Genomic DNA, 15,640 nt, shown 5'->3' with positions numbered 1-15,640 from the left:
AAAAAAAAAAAAAAAAAAACGGACAAGTTGTCATATCATTATAGCAGTGATGTAATGGAAGTAGCAACAGATCTTCTTCTGTATCTTCGGAGTGAAATGCATTATCGAAAAAGAACAAAATATAGGGCAGGGACTTGGTTCACACCACTGGTTATTAACTGGATGGAAGCAGATCGGCTGAATGTGAGTTTACAGTCACATGCAAGAAAGGGGTGGGGTTTATGCAGACTAAATGATTGGAGTAGTGGACATACATCACCAGAGAGAAGTCTGTCATTGATCGGAAGATCTAGTTATGATATTTTAATAAAAATGACAAGCATTAAAAAAAAAATGTAACTATGAAACATGCATGGGTGAATTGTTCACCATTAGATACATTTAGAAAATAGAATGAATTTCCACTTAATGCCTACTTCAAAGGAATGATGCAAAACTTAAAATCTTGTTATTTACTCACTCTTATGTTATTTCAAGCCTGTACATCTTCCTTTCTTTTTTTCTGTACATAAAAGGAAATAATTAAATTAGTCTGCATGACATGAGGGTAAGAAAATTACAAATTTGAATTTTTTTTAGTGAACCAGAGGCCAGGTGCATAAACATAGCCACTATGTTACTGTGTCTTAACAACTAGTCTGACCTAGCAGTTAGTTAGGGGTATAACCAGTCTTACTTTTTTTCTGTTTCACATTAGAACAATCTACCTTTTTATTTCAACAATTTTTACCTTTTAACTGACTTTTAAAAGTTATGAAGAAGAAAATTAGATGACTAAATTGCAAGACTAGTCTAAGCAGTTTATGCAACCGGACAGAGGGTGGACCGTACAGCTATAAAACGCAATCCAACACTATAAAACCAAACACAATGTGATAAAAATGTCCTAAATGTCAGCATGAAACAAAATTTTCCCTACTGTATGTTTATTAGTACCACACACAGACAGAGCAAGACAAAATAAGATGGAGAACAACTAAACAAAAGGCCAGAATGAAGAAAGACCCAACTTAATGACTTCAAATACAACTATGGATTTTGCCTCATGTCATAATACGAAACCCAAGGCAGTCTGTAAAAAAAACAACAACAAAAAAAAACCTTGAAATGACTTGAAGATCAAACTCCATCTTCAGCAGCACGTGTAGGAACTATTAGCGTGTCATTGATTGTAGCTGAAGGCCTAAGGGAAGTCTGCTCACACACATGTACCAATGTAAAATGAGAAGAACGTCATTTCAGCTGTGTGAGAGTTGCCCTGCAGATAGAAGATTGAGAATCCAGTTGGCCATTAAGCCTGTTCTTCCTTCATCCTGTACACTTCTAAAGATTCATGGATAAAGAGGCCATGCCCTGAGCACTGGTACCATGATACTCTAGACACTCATCATTCCTTTTGAAACCAAGCAAGCACACACACTCTCTCTCACCTACAACACTTAAATATTTGTCACAGGTCAGACAATAAAAGGAAAATGTAGAAAGACTCAAAGAGTGGGCACATGCTTCATTAAAATGGAGCCCACTGTCAATGCTCAAGCTTTCAGTGCTGGGATCAAAAGGTCCCTGAGAGACCTTCGAATCAGTCGTGATCCTACAGCTCTGATCAATATGAACCAAAACTGGGGCCATCCATTACACACAAGCTGACAACCAGGAAGTGTGCGGCCAGACTATTATAACTGGAGGATGTGCTAAGATGTGCAGAGGTTGTGCTTGTAGGGGTTTTGAACATGAAAGGGAGGAATAGTTAGACTTGAGTGCTGTCACATAGCATACACTTAGCCAACTCTACAGAACTACTGTCTCAGGGTCTATGAAAGAATCATATTGTACCATGTTTTTTTTTTTTTTTTGACATGACACAATGATATTTTCCATGTACTGAGATGTTTTTGGCCATGTACCATGTAAAATCACGGTATTCTTTAAAGCACCCTGGAGTTTTTACAATTTGAGTCAGAGACAATCTGTAACAAGAAACTTCAAAGTCGGAATAAAATGAAAATTCATCCTATCTATCTTCTAAACGCATGTTATGGATCTTATTGTGAACAATTCACCCACTCATGTTTCACAGTTTTGACCTTTCAGTGAAACTACAAACTTCTCTCTGGGAACGTACAGTATGGCTGACTTCTCCTACATCTCCTTAATCTCGAGCCCTGTTCCTTTTTTTACAATCGACTGCAAGCTCACATTCAGATCTGCCTTCATCCAATCAACAACCAACCCAACATTTTTGAACATTTCACTCAGATGTGCTTCACAATACATAAGAAAAACAAATATTGCACATAAATCTTTTAATCGTCCATGTGCTCTATTATTATTTATTTTTTTCAAAATATCCCCATTTCCTTCACAAGTATCACCTTTACTTAAAGTGAAAGTCAACATTAAGCTTCATCCTGAGAGACGTTATCAGCTGTTATTTTCCTTTTCAGCCGTCATTTCTTTCTAAATGTGCCATTCAGACCTTCCAATTTCATGCAACTCTGTGTAAATGAATTACAGCACATTATTCCATATTTAAATCGCACTATGTGCTCATTTTGTGTGTACCCAGACCTGATGGTACAGTATATTGATGGTGCCTATAGCTAATGCATTACATCAATCTTTGTATGAAAATAATAAAGAAAACATTCTGCCACATAACATTACGCTTTTATCTGAGTGCTTTCATTGTGCTTGTCCACCCAGCTTTGCTTGCCAATCATTTAGTCCAACAATAGATCTTCATCTGCTATGCTATTAGATTTGCATCCCACTCTCCCAGCTATTGTTCACCCATAATTTATGCAGAAAGCAGACATATTCCTTTCTGGTCCTGATGAGAAATCGAAAAAGGTGCTAAAAAGTAACCATGCGCTGACCTTTACCAATCAGCATCCCAGAGAGTGTGGGTTTAAAGGTTCCCCAGTCCAGCGAGCCGAGATGACTGTTCCCTGTGGCGTGGCAGAGGCGGTGTAACTTCAGAGGCCAGTCACTAACCACTGGCCCACTGGGAGCGGAGCCAGAGTATGTACCACAACACAGCAGTCCACCGTCTACACACAGTGTGTCAGTCTCACTTCACCATGTGTGTGCGCATGCACAAGTCAACGATCTTCACATCACACACACATACCTCACTGCAAGGCCAACAAATGGACTGCTGTGTTCAGATATGGCACAGCATGGGCTGCCCATGTGTGTGTGTGTGTGTGTGTGTGTGTGTGTGTGTGTGCGCGCGCGCATATGTGTAACAAGACCGCAGGCGGAGATGTCTTTCTGTGTCAAACAATACGGCCACGGAGCTAAATGTCTGCAGACACTGTTTTGCTTTACGGAGGCAGAATCAATTGCAAACGTATGATGCGGTCAATAAAAAGATGTTAAATTGGGCATGTCATTACTGACCACACTGCATTAAACACAGAGCTCAATATCTGTACAAACTGTCCATTCAGACCATGTATGCTATGGATTCATGTGTATTCCTTATGTACACAAACTGGCAATAAAGCAGAATCAAGACCAATAAATGGAATGAACACTTTTTAATATGACTCAATTACAAATTTAAATAATAAAATATAATATATTTACCTAAGCAATTACTACTTTGTGTTATCATTAAATATACTATAAATTTATATCTACATTAATGTAAATTATTTATGTAACGGTATACATATTGTATATTTATATTTAAATAAATATATATATGATAAAATAAAGTAGTGATGACTCTTTAGCTTAGAGAAACTATTCAAACATTTCCTGCTTCTCTCCAAAGTTAATCTTGTGAGTGTGAGCTAACAGGTTACTGTGAGTCTTGATTGTTTGAAGTTGAAGAGAAAGGACCTGACTTCTAAAAGCGTATTCCTTCTGAAGCACCATATAATAACAGCAAGAGACCCTGAATTTCTCACATCATCACTAAAACACTTTCACATTAGCACTGCAGTGCGCTTTCAAATTAACACTCGCCTGACATCCATTTAATGACCAACTCTGCTCTCCCCTCAGCTACTATTTACAACTATGCCATCACAACTACCTCCTGCTAACCGCTAAAGAGAGCATAAAGAACCCTCCATAAGGCCCTTCTGTTTTCTTTCTTCTTATGCCCTTTATATTTACCCAGCATCTAAATGAAAAGATCAAACACATTTTGGACGACATGAGACCGGACAAATCATAATAAGTCATCTTTAGTTGACTTAAAATCCAATCATAAGCACAATACAGTAACAACGCTTCAGCATTGGACGGGAACAAGGCCCGATTCATACGGGGCCACGGTGGGTATGGGCGACTAGAAAAGCAAATTTAGCCTTGGTGCCTGTGACCAGCAAGAGGGCGAACAACAGCACTCCAGATTATTGTGACACCGACAAAAGCAGAAGGAAAGGAGCACAGCATGGCCGGGTTTAATAGTTAAGTTCAATACAAGAGCCAGAGATTTAATAATATAAATCACAACACAAGCACGACTGGGAGCGCCACAGCAGCGCACAAAAGGCAGACTGGATCCTACAAGCCAATTTATCTTCAGAAATAGAAGGAGCCCATTGTCAATATATCAAATGGCCTGTCCCAGCCCCCTGCGTCCCTCATGTTCAGTTCATCCAAAGTTAATGTAGCCTGAGTCTACACCACGCCGTGCTCTAACACTGTGTGCACTGTGAAAGACTCTGCAAATGAGCTGGCAGTGGCTTCTATCAAACTCACTTTAGCTTCTCGAGACAATCTAACAGCACCAATATCTCCTGGCAGTGGTGTATCTAGACATTTTTCACAGGGGTGGTCCATTTGGGGTGGAGACACTTTCAAGAGTGGCATGAAAAATAACCTGCCTTCCCTGATGATGATGATAAAAATAATAATACTGTAACTTATAATGAGATTTTCTTACACCCAACAAATCTAATCTAATCTAATATAATATAATATAATATAATATAATATAATATATGTCGTCTGTGAGTGGCTGCCGCTTTACGGTTTTGTTGTTTGTTTATTTTATGATTAAACCTCCTTCTTGCATGAGCCTTGAACACGTTACTATAATATAATATAATATTCTAAATAAAAATATATATTTTCATTGTCATTATCATCTTCATAATCATGGACGGCAAGCTAAGTAGAAACAGATGAGACGATATTAAGAGTATTATATTAATATAATTTTAACTAACAATTGATTTCAATTTTACCATTGCATTAAAAAGTTTTTTTTTCCTTTTTACCTTCTCAAGTATTTGCTATTAAAAAATCCTTGATAAAACGAACAGGTGGAATTAGCAGAGTGTGAACTGAACAAGGTCTTATCTCTCAATTACAACACACTGAAATGCTACTTACTAGCAGCCTGGACTCTGGCTTTGCGGCTCAAGACAAGCCCAAAAAAATTTTGGGCTATGCACTCATAGTCTCCCTCATCAGACGAGCCATCAGACTTGGTCTTCTGGAAGTGGCCAATCAGAAGCGAGCCATTAGCAAACATGACGTAGTTTTGGTCCTCCACAATCAGCACTCCGCTGCGTCTCCACTGTGTGGTGATGGGTGGGATCCCCTCCACCTGACAGTGCAGCATCAGAGGTTGTTCCTGAACAGCGATGATGTCACTGGGCTCCAGGGTGAATGACAGCTCGGCCCCAGATGTCATACCTAGTAGGTACAAACATACACTGATTAAAAACTGAACTATAGGCAATACAAATGAAAGGCTTTTCTCAGTTTATTACAGTTAAAATCAATGGAATCAAATGCTTAAGGTGACACTTATGGGCTGTATAATTAATTAATATCGACTAAATGGACGAAAAATTCTCTATAATAATTTAACATTCAATACCATTAAAATGTTTGGGGTCGGTATGATTTCTTTGTACATTTTTGAAAGAACCACTTGTTCCAAATGCTCACTAAAGCTCCATTTATTTGATCTAAAACTGTCAAATATTATTACAAATATTTGAAATAACTGTTTTCTATTTGAATATATTTTAAAATGTAATTTATTCTTTTGATTGCAAAGCTGGATTTCCTTTATTCAGGATTCTTTGATGAATAGAAATTTCAAAACAGCAGCATTTAATTGAAATAGATTTTTTTTGTAACAACGTAAAAAGTCTTTACTGTCATTTTGATTCATTTAATGCATCCTTGCTGAATAAAAGTATTAATTTATTTTTTACGATTTTTTTTTACTGAGCCGCAAACATATGAGTGGTAGTGTGTGTAACACTTGCATTATCTATTATGAAAGCTGCTATTTAGGAACAGATAGAGGAGGGAGGAACATTTCCGTTAATCACTCAAAGTTGGCATGATTATCTGCTGATGTCAATTTAAAAATGGCCAAGTAAAAGTCAATTAATCTGCCTGGCAGATATATATCAGTGTAGAGATTGGGAATAAATGGCTCAGTGCCATGAATGTGCAGTGAATTTGATTGATAGTCATTAATCAGTAGTGTAGTGAAATTTAAAATGTCTCTTTGATTTAAACTGAATGCAATTCACAGGAAAATAGTTTGCACGTTAGTGTGAAAAGCTAGTGTACTATTTGCAAGGGTCTGTAATTTTTTCCCTATAGGGTCGTGAGGATGCTGGAGCCTATCCCAGCAGCTCATGCTACAGGCAGAGAAAAACACGCTGGAAAAATGGTCAGTCCATCACAGCATAACATTTGTATAGTGTAAATGTAAAAGAGAAAGAAAGTGAGACCTGGGACTTATTATTTCTACACCAACGGCTAAATAAACACCACCACTTTTCTTTTTCTTTTCTTCTTTTGATCTTTTGAAATAAAAATGAATTATTTCTGGGTTCAACTACACTCAGACCCTGTCCTCATCACACTGTATGTTCTGTTTTTGGTGCTGATGAGATGGTTCGCCCCTAACAGGCTGGTAAATTAGCTTACACTACCGACCTTAGCAACTAAGAAGAACCATGAAAGTATAATAGTCTACCTGAACTTGACAGACAAAGTTCACCAGCAAAGTTTTTCTAGCTCATCAGCTAGACCAGCACCAAATCAGCAGTAAGCAACATACAGTAAGATGGTAAGAAACCACAACAGATGAGATATAGGACATACTGGAGAGAAATAGAAAAGGAGATTTAAATAAACTTTCCTGTTGTTATCTAACATCTTTAGATGAAGTTTGCATCTACACTAAAAAAAAAAAAAAAAAAAAACCATACCACACTAAAGGCCCATTCACACCAAGAACGATAACTATAATGATAACGGTATTAGCGTCAACCAGCGCACAATTACATTCCGTTTATTTTAAGCATGCACAGCCGCTTTAAATGCTCAAGTTCTTTTCTGATTGGCTGTCAATATTTTTATCAGCTGGAAAAAAACGTTCTGAAAATGATTACAATTTCCATAGTCCCTTATTGTTATAGTTGTGGTGTGCTGTAGACACTGCTAACCTATTTTTAAACTTTTTAAAACTATATCTTTATCGTTATCATCCTTGGATGTGAAAGTGAAAGTCTCTTTAAATGTTCCCTTTTAATAATAATGTCCTCCAGCAGATCAGTGACACCCACAACAAATGAGGGACGAAGAATAAATAGCAGTCTGCCCTGACTTAGCGTGATAAAAAGGAGAGCTTAGCAGACTCTCTTGTGCTCAGAACTGGAGGTATCGGGTTTCAGTCACTGATGGGCTAAGCAGTAGCAGCCTCTGCCTGCGGCTCAGGAATCCATCTGAAGTTCAGCAGGCGGAGGGGGTGTTGGGGGGGCAGCTAGACACCAAACTCTGGCATCATCACTCAAATTCCAACCCCAAAATATACTCCTATAGGTGCAGTCATGGAATGCACTGACTCGCTCGTCCCTGCAGATCACATGACAAATAAATGAAGAGGGAAAGACAGAAAAACAGCCTCTCATTATGTTACTAAAGTGGGCTAAGAGGCTTGAGTTACTGTATCTCTCCAGGTCTTACTTATCTCACTGCTGTTCCTCTTCAAATCACTCTTTTTGTTCCTGCTCCATTTGTGAAACAAGAATCATGCTCTTCAATCAGTTGCCCAGTTTTATTAATGGACACAGTTTTCTTCTCTGACTTCTAACAAGGTTTTATTGCAGCTCCAACAGAGCGTCATTCTCAGGGTAACACACGTCCCGAAAGCAACTGAAAACTTCTCACTAGGGTCTTTGCTATATAAGTGTTGTACAGCATAATGTTTAGATCTTTTTGAGTTTTGATATTGATTTCACTCATGCATAACTTACAACTTGAATTCCCCAAACTACAATAATTCAAGTGTTGATATATTAGTATATAAATACTGCAGTGTGATCCGATGCTATGCTTGATTTGGCACTACTGCTTCAAACCTTTTTAAACTCTTGAAGCATATACTTTTAGATAGTAACCTCACACTCGGTACACGGACACTTCAAAATAGTGCAAATGCTAAAACAGTTTGAGGTCAGTAAGATTTTAAGAAATGACTTTTATTCAGCAAGAATGCATTGAATTGATCAACAGTGACAGCAAGGCCTATACTGTTCATTGTTACAAAAAAAATCTTTTCCAAATAATTGATGCTCTTCTAACTTTCTATTTATCAAAGAATCCTGGAAAAATGTAACCGTTTCCACAAAAATATTAAGCAGCACAACTGTTTTCACCATTGATAATAATAAGAAATGTTTCTTGAGCAGCAAATCAGCATATTATGATTTCATGTGACACTGAAAACTGGAGTAATGATGCTGAAAATTCAGCTTTGCGATCACAGGAATCAATTACATTTTAAAATATATCAAAATAGACATTTTTATAATATTTCATAATATTTTTGTTTTGACTATTTTTGATCAAATAAATGTAGCCTTGGTGAACTATGCAAGAGACTTGCAACATACCTGTATTTACACACATTTTTAATTATTATTCTTCATTTATATTGTTACATAACACACAATTAATTTGCTTTCACCAAACAATTAAATGACTTTAACTACTTTCTCTATTTAGCATGGACCATGTTCATTGCTGCCTGCAGCTATATTTTTCTATTACTATTCACTAAATATTCATGCTTCTGTTAAGCACCCGTGTGTGAGATAGAGAAGCATAAGTGAGATAGAGAAAGAGAGGCCACATCAGCACCAGTAAGCCCATGTAGTTATTGATTAGAGGTCTTTAAAGAAGGCTCCTTGAACTCAGATGAGACATCAATCAGAAGAGAAAAAGTAACAGCAAATGAGGAAACAAAGAAGTGAAGAGATAAAATGAGTAAAGGATAAGAAACAATATTAATTTAAAAGAAAGATAGAAATGCAAGAACAAGTATACAGCAGCAGTCACACTGACACGACATAGGCTGATTGCAGCGACTCCTCTTTTGAGAAGTGTTTAGGGTTTAAGCACGGCTAGAGCACCCTGGAGTTCAGGATTAGCCCTGTGTGAATCCTGCAGCCTGCCAGGCAGACTCACACAGAGTGCCTTTGAGTGATGCTCACACATGGGTTTACCACTGACACTACAACCACAACATGCCACACCACATCAGACTCACTCACTGGTCTCTCCACCCTGCAGAAGCCTATCAGCTAGAAGGAAGAAAGAAATCCAAAGAAGAGACATTTTAAAAGGATAGTTCACGGCAAGATGACCGGATTTTCCATCTACGCACCCTCATATTGCCTGAAACACTTAGCTGAACTTATGCTGAACGTCCAAGCTAGGGATGCACGATGATATCGTATCGGTATCGGCCGATAAAAGCTTTAAATGACCATCATCGGCATCGGCAGATATGAATATTTCTGCCGATGAGCCTTGCCAATAGGGTGGTGTGTTTCCTATGTGCACGTGACGACCGTGAACGTAGCATGAGCGCCAGCAACTTAAACTTCCAACATGTGGAGGCATTTCGAGCATGGGCGTCAGTTTGGTTTGAAATGTGCTGGGGACAGAGACGCATTCGCAAGTGCATTTTCAGAAGTGCTGGGTACAGTGACACAGTAATTTCTTTTCTCTTTCGTGCAGGTAATGTTTTGAAAGACGATGTCCTGTAGCTTACTAATGTAAGCTCTCCAGAGCATAAAATATTAATTTTATTTTATTTTTCGTGTTCGCATTTATGAGGAAAAACAGTGACAGTTCTCGGTTACGGACGTGAGCGCTTTGAAAGCGGCACTAAAAGACTGCTTTAAAACTTTCACAGAGACCTCAAACAGAAAGCACAAAGCCTTTCTAAGTGAATTTCGTTTTGTATTAATTGTATCTCAATTTTAATTAAGATCAATGTTTCATCAACCAATTGCCTGGATTTAATAAATAATAAGTAAAGCAGATAATAGATAATAGATATCACGACACGGAGGCGCCGGCGCGTGAACTGGAGTTCGTCTCATAAATGAAACGAAACTTAGCATAGCCTACTTGCCTCACTGACCTGAGAAATATATCTATTATCTACAGAACGCTTGAAATCATATTTTTAAACAGAACAATTCAAAACAAAAGAAAACTATGTAATCTGAAATGTGCATTTCTCTCCGTGCATTTGTCTCTTCTACATCATGAACGGGTCACCACTGCCAATAAAGCACCTAAAAGCTGACACAGAAAACACTTGTTTATTAATAAACAATTAAAATGTCTCCTTGCTATATTTGACATATTCATAATCATTACTTTTGCGGTTCTTTGTGACAGCTTTTAGGTGCTTTATTGGCAGCGCCACCCTTACATGTTACATCATGAACGGGTCACCACTGCATCAGCACCGAAAACAGGGGAGCATTTGGTAGACCTGTTCAAGTAGGAGAAGATGTACATTTTTTATTTGAAAATTTATTTTTATTTATTTTACTCCTAAGGACTGAAGTTTGAAGTCTGAACTTAAAAATAAAATGTGGAACTGGCATATCATTTATTCTCCAAGTGAAATAATTTACCTATTTTTCAGGGGTGAATGTCTGTCTACATTTGTAAAATTATACATTTATGGTAGAATCAAATGTTGTTTTGTTTGTCTTGTGTATTGCCTTATTTACAACACGTGAGTGTAATACGGTAAAGGTAGTACATGAGAGAGACTTGGATTTCTCTTCAGTAAAATTAAAGTGTAAATATATCAGGGGGGAAATGTGTATATACATCGGTTATCAGTATCGGTATCGGACAAAATTAGTTTGAAAATATCGGCATATCGAATATCGGCCAAAATGCAATATCGTGCATCCCTAGTCCAAGCGGTTTTTCACACAACATATGAAGTACCTGCATCTGTCAGATTCCAAAATTAAACATAACTGACATACAATACCAAGAGAGTATAGTCTATAGACCTGTGCACTACTGTATATTCTAAGTCTTCTAAAGTCATGTGATAGCTTTATGCGAAGGACAGACCATTTATTAAATCCCTGATTTCCACCTGTTCAAACAGAACCTGCATATAAACTAGTGCAACACATTCAAAGGAGCTTGCTTGAATTACCAATGTCCCAGTGGTGTGCGGTGGCGTTTCAAAATGAGGCCGCAAAGTCCTCACAGTTTTTTTTATATATATATATTATATATATATATATATATATATATATATATATATATATATATATATATATATATATATATATATATATATATATATATATCAGATGTAAATGTATGTCCGTTACATTTATTTTTCCTGGTTAAATAAACATTAGGCCTACATAAAAAAGAGAGACCAAATTCAATTCTATTTTATATTTTCACACTAGCTATGTAATGTTCTATTTATTAAAACCAAGTATAAATTTGATCAAATTAGTGTTTTTACACATTTTTACATTTATTTCAAAATAATAACTTAAGGCAGTAACAATATATATTATTTGTGAACTCATTATTCAACTTATTTTCAGCAGTCGTCAAGCTTGTACATTGGCCACAGACACGAAGATACCTTTAATTTCCTCAAGCTAATTTGCTTATAAAACCCCCACAGTCATCATGTTTTCAGGCCAATCCTTGTTTTCATTCTGGCTGATTAGAAAACACGCAGGAAAATAAAAGGTGGGATTAACCCTAACATGACTTTCAGATTCATTGTCAATTACCCCCCACTAAACTCACCACACGCTTTAGGGGGATCTGTTAAAAGTCAATGGGCTCAGGGGAGGTAAGAGAGATGTGGACTCCAGCTGTCTCTTCACCTGCGGGTGTCGCTGTTGGACAGTGTTACTTTCTAGAAACAAGTGACTTTTACACCTTGTAATGTCACATTTTGTAATATTTGCGTTGTTTTATTTTTTCCAGTATTGTAATATTTTGATTATTATTGATTAAAACAATCTTCAAACAACATTAGAGCAAGTAGATGATGGCAGATTATCCTTTTTAGGAGAACCATGCCTATAGTTCGTGTAGATTATGTTGTTTCACTTTCAAACATAAATCCTTACCACATTAGAGGATGGTTTAAAATTATGACCATTTTAGAAAAGCTTTAAATGATAAATAGTATTTTTGTACCCCTGAATTTAGACATAGTTCTAAACCAAGGCCAGGAAGAGCACTGAACTAGTCTTATTCATGTGAAAATTAAGCCATATATTTTTCAGCATCAATACTCCTCCTGCACAGTGCGACATGGATATATCATCAGCTGCAAAGAAAAATGTAAATGTGATTTTAACTAAATGCCAATTCTTTAGCCCTCTCTGACCTTGAGTCGGTGAAATAGCACACCAATAACGCAGTGAATTAAAGCGTGCACGGACCATGATCAGCCCAGTTTCATTAGCAAAGGATAATTCCGCTACAAAAAGACATTCGCCTCTCACTCTAAATATCATTGGTTTAGGATGACCTATACTGTAGCTGTGAAGGAAACAATGTCCAGGGGCCCGGTGCCACCTCCTTATCAGCACCCTCCATCATCTCTTTAGAGCCTTCTGCTATAAACAGGGCATCTGTATAGCCTCACCTGCTCAATTCAAATACCAAACCCTTTTCCTCTCCTCATTTCGGCATCTCTTCCCAGGGTTTTGGTGTGACAGCCTTTTGCACACTACAGGTTTTGTTTTGACTTCCTGTGACAAAGCACTGAAACATGCTGTCAGAGTGATGGGATGGCTGCTTTCAGCCCCTTTCTTTTGTCGAGATTTACAGAAAGAACTCTTAGATTGAGGCCACAGATGGGGGGGAGAAAAAGTAATTCTTTGTAGGGTGACCTTAAAATGTATCATCATCATCATCATCATCGCTCTGCAACTAGAGCAGGTTGTTTTTACAGTCACAGCTTTAACACTGGACCAACTGCTTGATATGTGAGGAATTTTTCAATTAAAGTTCTTATTACACAATCAGAGCTCAATGAGAGTATTAAATCCTTCAGTGAGGGATGTATATTTCTATACAGGTTTTTTTTTTTTTTTTTTGGATGAATACACACAAGTATAGGCCTATATCACAAGCAAAAAATATATTAAGCATATATTATCTGTTTGAACTTCATTTAGCCTGAGCTGCAATGTTGTTGCCTTCACCTTCAGAAGAGTACTTCTCTTCCTGTCTCTGAGAAAGCACTTTCATTTGTGGACTGTATCTCACACAACCTGTTCACAGCTATTTTAACATCCTGATCGTATGTGCGTTGTTAGTATTTGCAGAGCGTTTCTGTATTTGGTTGTGTTGAGTATTTGCACTAAGTGGTTTTTTTTTTCTTCTATTTTCATGTGTTTTTTTCAGTTGCAGTGAGTTGAGCTCTCTGTCACCGTACCTATCCAAATTAAAAGAACAATGTAAATTTATTTTTATATATATATATATATATATATATATATATATATATATATATATATATATATATATATATATATATATATATATATATATATATATTTCACCACCCCCTGGGGAGATAACAAAAGACATTCAGTAATTTAACAACCCAATCCATGCTATTCCAACTCAATCTTTCCTCCTCTCTCAAAGTGCTTTGCTGATTGACAGCTCTGCGATGACACCCTGCGATAAAGACCTGAAGGAAGACTCCTGCATAAGCCAGTACTTTAAAACATGACCTCAGCACGTTTGTGGTTTGCTTGATGATCAAACTAGTTGGTAGATAAATGAGCTTTGTGAATGCTAAGCAAGATCCTGATTCCCTAGATGTCATGCTCCATAAGCACATCCTGCACACTGCCCTCCAGCCCAGGAAAACAGGCCACACGTTCACATACACAAACTGACAATTACAGGGGAACAAAGGAGCCATGGAAACTTAAAGGAGAAGGGAAAGACAGCCCTGACACACAATCTTCAAGACAACAACAACCTTCAGTTCTTCTCTCACTTTTCCATTACAATGGAAACACAATAAAAGGAAACAATCAATCTGAGCTCCTGGTGGCTGCTGTCTATGACAGACAACAGATTAAAGCTGCTCACCTGTGGGCTAAGGGAACGCTACTGTATTTTAGGAAATATTCCTGTACTTCAGATATCAATTTTCTGCATCTTCCCTTTTAAGTTATCACTTAAAGCCTACTAAAAAACTACTAAACATGAATAATACATGCTGGAAACCTGAACTGTTAACAGATCGACATGCCTAGTGCTGAAGATGTCTGTATGTCAAATAACAGAATGATAAAAAATAAAAATAAAAATAAAAAAAGCTATTCAAAGCTACAGTTGATCATAAATCAAATATGAAACTGCACACCCTTCAGCTTCTGCTATGATCTCTATACACACTCATTCATTGACTGTACGATGTCTGTTAATGTTTATTAATGTCTTGCAGAAAGTTCATTTATTTATTATTTTATTACTAATATTAGGTCTATTTTAACATTATTAACACTTTATTTTATTCACTTTGTCTGTGTGAATATTTATGCTTGCTTAGGCAATATTTCACGCAAAACAAGTAATTTAAACAGGAAGAAATTGCTGTTCTGATAAATAAAAACACGCACAGAGATATAGGCTAGCCTACTATTAAATGAATCAAAGTGCACACTTATCACTTCTCAAAGATCAAGGACAATGTCATGTCTTGACTGACTATAGATTTCACATATTGATTAATTAATAGCAGAAAAAAACGCTTCTGATGAGTATGGGAATATAACTCAAATATATAAACTCAAACTCAAGGTTTCATAATGCTCTGACACATTGCTCAAGAAGAAATATGATTAGATTTTCATTCCAAATATAACACACGTGACAAACTTTGCATCATAATTTTTTTTCCAATGTCTGAAAACAATGCGAAACCCTAATAAATCGTGTAAGTAGCCTAAGCAAGCGCGTGGAACTCTCCATTCACAAAATCACGTATAGCCTAGGCTACATTACATGTAGGCAAACACACCCACCCCAGTCGCAACTACAGCAGTAAACACACACGTTACAACCGCTTCAGAAACATATGAAGCCGACTGCAATGTGATCAAGTTCACAGTCAATCTAGCTGACTATGTGACCCAATACCGAGAGGTTCCCGGAGAGTAATCACACACTTACCGACAAAAGCGAACAGGAGTATTCCGAGTGAGCAAGGAGCCTGACGGCACCGTCCGGAAGCCATTTAATCACATTGAAAATAAGACGAGATGCAAAAAAAAAAGAAAAAAAAAAAAAAAAAGAAGAAGAAGGT

At 37.0% G+C, this 15,640-nt stretch overlaps 1 protein-coding gene across 1 annotated transcript in view; it reads right to left on the bottom strand.

The window, feature by feature from the left end:
• The window catches only part of igdcc3 (immunoglobulin superfamily, DCC subclass, member 3), a 66,429-nt gene extending 56,761 nt beyond the window's left edge, over positions 1-9,668 (bottom strand). Inside the window, exons 1-2 of the mRNA XM_081358899.1 lie at positions 9,551-9,668; positions 5,359-5,664 (exon numbers count right to left, since the gene is read on the bottom strand). Of these exons, the coding sequence (XP_081215025.1) occupies positions 5,359-5,662 (304 nt within the window). The 5' untranslated portion in view covers positions 5,663-5,664; positions 9,551-9,668. The remainder of the gene's footprint in view (positions 1-5,358; positions 5,665-9,550) is intronic.
• Between the last annotated feature and the right edge of the window lie 5,972 nt (positions 9,669-15,640).

Source organism: Scardinius erythrophthalmus (assembly GCF_964197995.2).
Source record: "Scardinius erythrophthalmus genome assembly, chromosome: 2".
NCBI classification, from domain to species: domain Eukaryota; kingdom Metazoa; phylum Chordata; class Actinopteri; order Cypriniformes; family Leuciscidae; genus Scardinius; species Scardinius erythrophthalmus.
The sequence above is the reverse complement of the archived record's forward strand: the minus strand, read 5'-3'. Positions and strand labels throughout refer to the sequence as shown.